General features: G+C 56.6%; 2 protein-coding genes across 2 annotated transcripts in view; both read right to left on the bottom strand.

Moving 5' to 3' along the window:
• Nucleotides 1-584: 584 nt before the first annotated feature.
• On the bottom strand, nucleotides 585-5,022 carry VOLCADRAFT_106870 (uncharacterized protein). Its single transcript, XM_002955551.1, has 9 exons — nucleotides 4,474-5,022; nucleotides 3,286-3,407; nucleotides 2,884-2,974; nucleotides 2,568-2,611; nucleotides 2,200-2,305; nucleotides 1,843-1,938; nucleotides 1,482-1,555; nucleotides 1,172-1,282; nucleotides 585-922 (listed from the first exon to the last, which is right to left on the bottom strand). The coding sequence occupies exons 1-9, from the start codon at nucleotides 4,597-4,599 to the stop codon at nucleotides 847-849; spliced, it is 846 nt and encodes a 281-aa protein (XP_002955597.1). The 5' UTR covers nucleotides 4,600-5,022; the 3' UTR covers nucleotides 585-846.
• A 3,496-nt stretch (nucleotides 5,023-8,518) lies between these two features.
• Nucleotides 8,519-10,040, bottom strand: part of mot11 (uncharacterized protein) — a gene marked incomplete at both ends in the record, with an annotated part of 6,320 nt that continues 4,798 nt past the window's right edge. The window contains 3 exons of the mRNA XM_002955550.1: nucleotides 8,519-8,647; nucleotides 9,033-9,188; nucleotides 9,849-9,961. Coding sequence (XP_002955596.1) covers nucleotides 8,519-8,647; nucleotides 9,033-9,188; nucleotides 9,849-9,961 — 398 coding nt within the window. The remainder of the gene's footprint in view (nucleotides 8,648-9,032; nucleotides 9,189-9,848; nucleotides 9,962-10,040) is intronic.

The raw sequence follows: 10,040 nt of genomic DNA, 5'->3' as shown, positions 1-10,040 counted from the left end.
CTACTGCTGCTGTGGCGGTGCCATCAGGCGGAGGAGGAGGCGAGGCGGCTGGCGGAGGAGGAGGCCAAGCGTGCGGCAGCGGAGGCGAGGCGGAAGAAGCGCGAGGCAGCCAAGAAGAAGAAGGGTCGTTGAGAAGTTCTCTGGGAGTTTTATACCCACACAGGGAGAAGGGGGAGAGAGGAGAGACTGCCTTCGGCTCCCCTTTTCCGCGTTACAATGCGCGGGTCCTTAAACGTATCTCTCTCCTCTGCGCCCCTTCTCCCTGTGTGGGTAAAGAGCCGAAGCGTGGAAGCGAAGGCAGCACAGCAGAGGGCGGGTATTACATTCCCTTTGCCTTTGGCTGCCTGGATATGGAATGTATATAAAGGTTGGCTATAGGGATACATGGGATAATCTTCCGGCAATTCTTTTCCCCACAAGCAATGACGAGGTTTTTTTACCTTCTCGGAAGGCCGTTTCGCCAACAGATGCGTGTTGTTGAAGGAGATTACTTCAAGAGTGAAGGTGGCGATTTGTAAGCGTGCTGTGCTCCATGTGTCATGCCGTGCACGAACAGGAAGAGAACAATTGCCTTCATTCCATATCATGTACATTTCCGTTACAACAAGATATTTCCCCGTCTCTTCGTGTCTCGGAAGGACAGTCAACCCTGCACCAGGATATAACATTCAACTGTCAACTTCTCATTACCCTCCTGCCACGTGACCAAGCAATACTACCTAATTCCGTACATCATTGTGTTTATGTATGGTATGCAAGCACAACAATGCCTGTCCCAACACATGGCTTCGCTCAATTGCCATTGCAGCCACGACTATCTATTCCACCACACCTCCCCTTCTTGATTTACATCTTGCCAGTAGTCTCGGTCATGGACATGAGAGGCTCAGAGAACCACACGATGTTGTTATCAGCCAGGAACCTGGGGGACAGTTAATGTAGGAGGCGGCACGAGCGAGGGACAGAAGTGCTTCCGTATCGTCATTCGTCGTCGTTGGCGAGGAGGACAGGCTTCACCACTAGCTGGGGTACGTATTCCGACAGATTCAGACAGATTGCGCCTCCAGCAGCGCGCCAAAATATTCAAAATACCCCTCCCTCCCAGGACAAGTGGCGTGTTCCTTAGTCATTCCCCGACCCCATCTTAAAATAGTAATGGAAATTGACGTACTCGCGTAGCTTGAGAGTGTGCTTGGCCATGAAGTGGTCTACGTAAGCGTCGTACGACTCCCAGGTTCCGTAAGCCACGAAGTAGTGGTTCATGGAGGCCACTTTGCGCAGACTGCATGCAACAAGGGCGATGCAGACAGTTGACAGCGGTTAACTGTCCAAAGCTGGGGAGTCATCAGGCGAGAGATCCTGGAAACGCCGATGCGCGGCATGCGCTTCGAAGGGGCAACCAAACATCCGGAAAGACGAGGACAAGTCTATGGTCGACCGACAATTAAAACCCTTTTCCCTTGGATAGATCGAGAACTCACGAGTAAAGCGAGTTCTTCTCCTCGTCCCAGGTCCCTGCAGCGCAGTCCTTCCAAGCGTCGATGAACTCACCCACCTGACGGCCAGCGGGTGATGTCGGGTGATTTGGGTTTATTTGGAGGACATGGCATTAGCTTAAAAGACAGTTTTGGATGCAAATTCAACGGAAACAAGATGTCGATAGCATTCGATCCTGCGACACGTCAGCGAGCAACAACTTTGCCGTCAAGAGCTCGAAGCCGAAGCTGCCACCCCGCCCCCATCCATCCAGTCTCTCCTTCCTCTACAGGCTTCCCCACCCGTTCCCCACCTTGCACCTCGAAGGCTTTTTTCTCCTTGAGTACAGTCGTACATAACGCTTACCTTGGATGGCAGCACATGGTACTCGATGACGACGTGCGCATTCATATCTCGCGGGTCAACGCCCTTGCCCTTGCCCTTGCGGCTGACCTCCGCCACCTGCTGAGTTATATCATGTTAACAGCAATTGGTTTCTACCTGGACTGCAAGATTCAAGATAAATAGACGTGGCGCGGCACCAGAAGTAACAGGAAGGAAACTCGGCAGTACGCAACAGCAATAATGGCGCTCCACTCCAAGATGCATATGATTGTAGTAGCGCCATCCAGTTCAAGCATCCACCCAACCACCCTTTACCCAACCAACCCACTAGCGTATCCAGGCATCCAATCGCACAACCACCCGCCTAATCCCCCACACCTCGCTGTGCATGGCGGACTTGTCGGTGACGTTCTTGAGGGGGTACATGTGCCACGTGACGTCCTTGTCATCCAGGAAGTTGAGGAAGTCCATCATGTAGTCCGCACTACCGCCACCACCAGGAGCAGCAGCAGCAGCAGCAGCAGCAGCAAAAACGTGAAGACCGAGGAAGGGCCACGCCAAGCCAGCAAGCTCTGTCAGTCCAGAGCTTGCCAATTGGTTTTCAGAACCGTTTTCAAAATTTATCCCCTGGATAATTTATCGACACTACTACACACCCCGACAGTCCCCCATCTTGAGCCGCAACCTCTTCAGCTGCTAGTAGTGTGTACATTTTCAACAACTTTTTGCGGTACAGCAGTTCTCACTTCAGGTGGTCCATGAACTTGTCCATCGACTCCCATTCTCCGTACTGCGAGAGGAATACACAACGGGGCGCGCATGGACGCGGGGGCACCCGCGGGAAAACCGTGACGTCTGATCACGAGAAAAGATGATTCGACAGCTTTTAAAAGAGAATTATGGGAAGTATTGAACGAGAAGCAGGAGAGACCAATGATTCGAGTAGCTCAGAGAGCAGAGCGCAACAATAGAAAAGCAGAATGCAGCACAGGAAAATTCACAGTGACTCTCGCGTTCGCGTGGGCCATCGGGCCGACATCTTCCTAATCTTGCACCTCCTACCGTCCAGAAGAACACGTTGTCGCCCATCGTCTTCTTCAGGTCGTACACTTGCAGGCCCTCGTCCTTCATCGTGCGGTCCTGGACCTTGAGCCTGAGTGGAAGACGCGGTCCGAACAGCAAACAAGCACCCACGAGGCCAGGGGCGAACATAAACAGCGCAGCACATGCACATGCACACAATACCATTCCACGCATTTCGGAAGTACGGCCACGCTCATGCCTTCCCATCAGGAGACGCAACCCACAACTGCGAACACTCACTACCCACCACTAGCAGCCTGCCAGGTGCACGTCGCATCTGCGCAACCCTCATATATCTCACCCCGCCACGTGTGGGGGCGTCCCGCTCGGCAACACACCTCTGATGGCAGCACAATCCAGACCGCCCACCCTGTTACGCACCAGGCGTCTATGAAGTCGTTGCGCATGTAGGGTGGCACGTTGTACTTGGTCGCGATGATGGCGCAGTTCTCCTCCTCCTCGCCCTGGTTAGTGCCGCGCGTGCGCAGGATCTGCTGCAGCCACTGCGTGTATGCATGTGAGGCGGAGGGGGGAGGCGGAGGGGGGGGAGGGGGAAGGGAGGGGGGAGGGGGGAGGGGAGCGGTCAAGGGGGTCAAGGGCGGTGTATGGGGCCGGTGATTGTGACAGAAGAACGCAGGGGGGTAGTGGATCGGCAGGTAGGTACAGCAGGCTTAGACCGTGATCATAACATTGCAAGTATTGATGTCTTTAAATTAGAGAAGAGAGGGCGAGCGTGCGCCACATCGCGCGTGCAAGTTCAGCTGGGGCGCAGCAAACAGTCGATTGCTTTCTACAACTTTAAAAAGCATCAAAAGTGACCCATGGGTCACTATTGACGGTCCCATTAACCTAATGCTCCTCATCCTCGCACGCCGGTCGCAACAGGTCGCTTGACCTCCTCTTGAATTTGAAGAGGTCGAGCCGCTGCGAGAGCACCTAACCCCGCACAAGGCTATCTCTCCCTAACAGGGGATTGCGGGCCCTCGTCGGCGCTATTGATCAAAGTCAGGTTCTGGCGACGTGTTGGGAGGTGTGTCGCGTGTCGTCAGCCAGAAGCGGGCGCGAAGCTGATCGGATGCCGCAGGTCAGGCCCAGACCAGGCAGGCCAAAGGCCCAACAGGTCCAGAGGCCGCCCGTGATCGCGCCGCTTTACGACACGACAATTACCTCTCCCTGACTTTTCCGTGCGCTCCTAGGCTGATTACCGTATCGCCTTACCTTCCTTTGCTCAGGATCAAGTAAGCAATAGCACGGAGAATTAGGTGGGAGACTTGCTTTCAGCGCTGCAGGATTGTTTGCCGGAACGCGGAAATGTTAGGTCGTCGCGCTAACGCACGCGCTACACTTTATAAAACAAAGTGTTTGGTTGCAGCTCCTTACATCCTCCTCCTCCCCCTCCTCCTCATTATCATCATCATCGTTACGGGGAGCCACATGACTGCAAGTTACTGTGTTGTGAAAGCTGTTGACCCCGCCCCGCACAGAGGGAAATCGCCTGAACGCCCAGACAGAGCTTCTCATACTTTTCCACATCTCTCTACACATCCGTCCTAAATTGTTATTCCTTACCTTGATTGTTTGGGCGTCGCCACCGATCATCCTCTCCGACAAACTGTCCAGTACGGTCTGGCGAGCAGCTAAGGCGCAGCCCAGCAGCGCTCCTAAGAGAAGACATGTTACCAAGAAACGCGCCATGATTGCCCTCCCAGCAAATGCGGCGCTGCGGTGAGTAACTGTCAGCACGGACTGAGGGTTATCCGACTCAAATCTATTCTTATCGAAGTTGAAGCGAAAGTACTGTCGACGTAGTGCAGAGGTCTCGCCGTTCCGATGATGTCGTCGCTGCTCTGATAAAGAATGTTCACCACGGCTTTTTAATACGCCGGGGGATGTTCGAAACCCTCGGCTCCGGAACTGACCGGAGTTATCGAGAGACTAAGGACCGAAGGGCATGACCTCAACGCCAAAGTCCACGACAGGTCCACGTGGCGTCACCGCCACGCAAGCTGTCGGAGGTTTTCTTTCCTTTTCAAAAGATTTGCCAGAATTTCAAGGTTCACCTTCACTTGGAAATAACGTGTCCGAAAACGCACCCGTGTTTGTCACGTGCTTGGATCATAAGGCAAAGCAAGATATCAACAGTCAAGAGCAATGCTATGGAATGAGATCATTGGCCAGGGATCGGGTGCAACAATGTCAGCAGAAAGACACGGATGGACCGAGGGGGATCACTCAGTAGGCATGCGCTGATACAACCCTTCTCGCGAAAACCGTGATACCTTAGTCATGCTACAAGTTGGAATACGTTTGGAAGAAAGGAATTTGTTAAAATATCTGCACAAGCATAGATTCAAGCGACCTTCAGTGCACAAACGTATGCCGCACGCGACCCCGCCCTGCGATCTCTGCTATACCTCCGCTCCTGCTTCTCCTCCTCGCACTTTCTGCATATTCCCCACCTCAGGCGCCCAAACAAACACATGATGATGCCATCTGCGCACCTGCTCTCTCTATCGCTCGCTCCAATACCTTATCCATTCGCAACGCAACACAAACCACGCCCATTCGCGGACTTGCTGTAACTGTAACACCTTCCCAGCATCATCGTGTTTGTTTGTATTTGCAGGTGGTGAGAATACGCACGTCGTGATAACAGAAACATGGAATTAAAGGAGGTCGCGATGTCCGATGGCAGCGATGCAACACAGCTGCAGAAGTTGTGTATTGCGAAAGCATAAAACGAATACAAGCATTGAAAGCCAGTAAGCAGAAGGCGGCACATTCGCACGGGACGTTAACAACGTCGCATAAGCAAACCCCCATAAGCCACCTGTCATAGCTCCGCATCCCCATTTGGGTCGCAACCCATCGTCCCGCCTTATATCAAAAAACGGATAATCAGCAGCGACATCGGAGCCGTCCTGGCGAAGTATATCCGCAGGTATGTCCGTACATCCACACTCTTCTCACCGCCCCTGATGGAGTCCCCTGAAGATGGCGAGGCGCCACGTGGAATGCAGCACACAAGCGTGGCGGCCACCGATAGCTGCCGACCGCATTCCAACGATGAAGCCACGCAGCTGCATGCACCCTATCCATCTCCCCTTTCCCTGCTTCGCGGCCCCTCTACTACGGACAGCCGGCAAGTTTCTTGATGCATCATTTTGCGGGACGCGACTCTCCTCCGTAGGTTTGTCAATATATGATTTGATGGGTCGTCGATTGGGAGGGACACCGCAGAGTGCGCTACATCCTTTTGAGGGTCGCCTGGGGCTCCCGACTACCTGAGGCTGCAGACCAAAGATGCTGGGAAGAGCTGCCGCAGTAGTGAGTGTGAGTGTTTCCTTTTGTTGACAAGAGACCGGGGCTTTGAAACCGGATCTCAAAGCCAGCCCCGTTTTTGTGTAAGCTGTATCGCACAGGGAGGGGCCTCGCTTCGCTTCGCGCGGCTGCAGCCTGCAGAATGCATGTTATCCGACACCTTTTGGCAGTGCATGCTTCTTCATGTCCGCCAGTCAATTCGCCAGCTCATAGCCTCGCCATGGCGCTAGGAGTATTTCTTTCCCTGACTTTTCTCGGACCTCAGGAACCTATCGGAGGTTTGTTAGGCCTTAGGGCATTGTGCTCCTTGCGCTTTTCGCATGCAGCGTGTTGCAACCACCGCACATGCACACATGCACACATGCACACAGAGATCTATCTATACACATACATACACACAAACAAACGATCCAGAGCGCCTGGTTGTTTCGGAGTCAGGTGAGGAGGGTGAATCAGAGGACCACCTTCGGGCCCCCTTTGCCACCGCAACACCATATCATGCCACGAGAGAAGAAATGGCAGGGCCCCTGATGGGACAGCGGTTCGCGAGGATGGCAGTGGCGGTGGCGGCGGTGTGAGGGACTGACGAAAGGGTGGCGGAGTTGGGCTCCGCGATGGTGGCACATTGCGGTGGTAGCTATTGGTGATGGCGGTGGTGATGGTGGTGGTCGTGGTCGTGGTGCAGGCTGGAGGGCCGGCAAAGGGCCGGACAGCATTATGGTGGTGTCACATAGCTGCCATGCAGCAATGCACCGCCCGTAGCACAGCGCAGCGCTACTGCCGCTGTTCCGTAGCCACCACCCAGGGGGGGCCGGTGGTGGAGAGGAAAGGATGAAGAGGAAGGACGGGTGCAGGTCCATCCGCGGGTGTGTGGCCCCACCCCACGAGGTGGAACATGCGGACTGTCCCGCTGCGGACCTGACCCTTCCGAGTGTTGTGGTGGCCGACGCGACACCAAGCGAAGCATCCTACCGCGACGATATCCTGCAAAGCAGAGGTGTACGCGGACCGACACAAATGGCCCATTCGGCCGTTTCTCCAGCCGCAGATTCGGCCTTTCCTGGCGGCCCGTGACGATGATGAGGACACGAGGGTGGCGATTCAGGTGAGTGGGGAGTCTCATCTTCCTGCGCGCCTTCATCCTCCGTTCACACAGCGGACCGTGGACGTGCATTGCCACCGCCACCTCCACCGCCACCTCCACCGCCACCTCCACCGCCACCACCAATCCCAGCAGGGCCGCTAACCATACCCTTCAGCGACCGGGCCGTGGCCTCTCGTGCCATGGAGCCACCAGCACCCCCACCCCCACCGGCACCAGCACCCCCACCCCCACCGGCACCGGAGCTGCCACTACTCCCCAGGGCCCCTGACCCGCTGGAGGGGCGGGTTCCTGCGGGGACTACAACACCCAAGGTGGACCGGCCCCATCCGCTGCCGTGCGAGTGCGCCGAGTGGTGACGTGTCGGCCGTGGCAGCTCGGACACCGCCGTCATCGTCACCGCTGCCGCCGCACCGTCCCGGGCAGAACCAGCAGCAGCAGCAGCAGCAACAGCAGCACCGGCGGGCGCGGCTGTTGTTGCAGAGGCGCCCGCCGGTGCTGCCTCCGCCGCGGCCGCCATCATGGCCGATGCCGCCAGCGCCGCTCGTGCCTGCTGCGCCGCCTTGTACTTCTGGAAGTCATCACTTTCGTCGCAGATGAGCTGGAAACTGCCCACCTGCTCTCTGAAGGGGTACCTGAGGTGCAACGGCGACAAGTGCGTGCGGAGGAGGTAGTCATGTGATGATGATGGTGATGGTGATGATTATCATTACCATTGATGATGGTGATGATGATGCAGGTGATGAGGGGGAGCAATGGGTCAACCTCCGATGCCGGGGGCCCCAACTGCCCCGCTGCCGACGCGAGTGGAGGGGACGGGATAGACGCACGGAGGGAAGAAGAGCTCCAGTAAAGGACCCGTCCCGTGTCTGCACCTGCACCTGCATGTACCCCGATCCTGACCACAGCCAGGTCTGCAACGCTCAACAGGCGACTCGACAGGCGACTCAACAGGCGACTCGACAGGCGACTCGACAGGCGACTCGACAGGCGACTCAACAGGCGACTCGACAGGCGACTCGACAGGCGATTCGACAGGCGACTCGACAGGCGACTCGACAGGCGACTCGACAGGCGATTCGACAGGCGACTCGACAGGCGACTCAACACGCGACTCGACAGGCGACTCGACAGGCGACTCGACAGGCGACTCAACAGGCAGGTCAGGTTGGGTCGGGGCTCTACTGCGACTCACTCGGCGGGGTCCACGTCGCGCATGTCGGGGGGCAGTGCGGCGGGGTCGGTGAGGGCCAGCCAGTCCGGTGGGGTGATGATGTTGAGGGTGTCGCTGATGACCCGGTGCTTCAACAGCCGATCTGCCTGCACCACGTAATGCGATGTGTGTAATGTGATGTGATCTGATGTGCAGGAGGTGTATTGTGTGTGTGTGAGTATGTTAGTGTGTGTGCCGCACGTTACGTCGCTATACTCGTGGTTTGGTTTGGTTTGGTTTCAGCGGAAACAGCAAGCAAGCCAGTTTCTTAACAATCGCCAACAATAAATCATTATGCCAAATAAATGACTACTAGGCAGATAGATCCACAAGTTCATTAAAAAGGAAGGTGGTGAAAAGTGGTGAAACAGATAGCACACAGAAGGCAGCCAACCCACCTACCCAACACGGTATGCATAGGGCCCATGCAGGCTGCCCTCTTGGCTGTCGGTGCAACCAAGAGGGCATCCAGACGAAGGAGACGTCGCTCACCTGCGTGGTGGTGGTGAGGGAGGGGCTGGCGTTCACCTCTATGAGCCAGGGCTTCAGGGTGTCGTCCACAATGATGTCGTACCCGTACAGCTCGAAGCAGTGGCGGTCATTCACAATGATGTTCTGACAGGCGCGCAGCGACCTGAGGATGACACCCTGCAGGCCCGCGCCGCGCCGTCCGGGTCGGGTCGGGTCGGGTCGGGGTCCATGTCCAGTAGGGGAGGGGGAGGGAAAGACGAACCCGTAGGATGGGGAGGGGGAGGGGGAAGGGGAGGGAGGCAGTGGTGGTGCGCTGCGCTTGGGGGAGCGCAGCACGCAGCTCGCATGTAGGTGGGACTAGGTGGGGCTTTAGGTGCCCTCGCTGTCTGCAGTCAGTTCTAGCCGCCCACCACCACCACCACCACCACCACCACCACCACCTAGTTGCACTTGGAAAACTCTGAACACATCGCTGCTGGCTACCGACTACGGAGCTCGACTAGCTTCTCGGTCAAGTTATTCCGCCAGTACCACCATCATCGGTGCTTCTCTCACCGCGGCTCCGAAGATCATTAGAACACGCACACAAACACTCACACAAACACGCACACACTCATAGGACCCCGGGGGGCTTATGTGTGTGTGTGTATGTGGTAAAAAGGGGGGGGACAAAAGAAGGCCCCGATATCGGGCGTGTAGACAGGGGGTGGGGGAAATGACCCATTGCGACAAGGGCGCCACCACAGGTGGGGCCCAATACACCACATCACACCATATCGTATCGCATCACTCATAAGAGCCTCCACAACACACACGCCTTCCAAGCCCCAGCCCCACCTCAATATCCGCAAACAGCCTGTCCGCCGCCTCCACCCCGCGAGTGCCCTCCAGGTACAGCCGCATGAGCTCCAGCGGCCACTTGTTGCCGTGCTGCTCGTTGTAGTCCTCGCCTGGCAGGTCAAGGGAGGGAGGGGGGGAGGAGGGGGAGGGGGAGGGGGAGGGGGAGGGGGAGGGGGAGGGGGAGGGGGA

Source organism: Volvox carteri (assembly GCF_000143455.1).
Source record: "Volvox carteri f. nagariensis unplaced genomic scaffold VOLCAscaffold_53, whole genome shotgun sequence".
Lineage (NCBI taxonomy): Eukaryota > Viridiplantae > Chlorophyta > Chlorophyceae > Chlamydomonadales > Volvocaceae > Volvox > Volvox carteri.
Note: the sequence above shows the minus strand (reverse complement) of the source record. Positions and strands in the feature narration are given on the sequence as shown.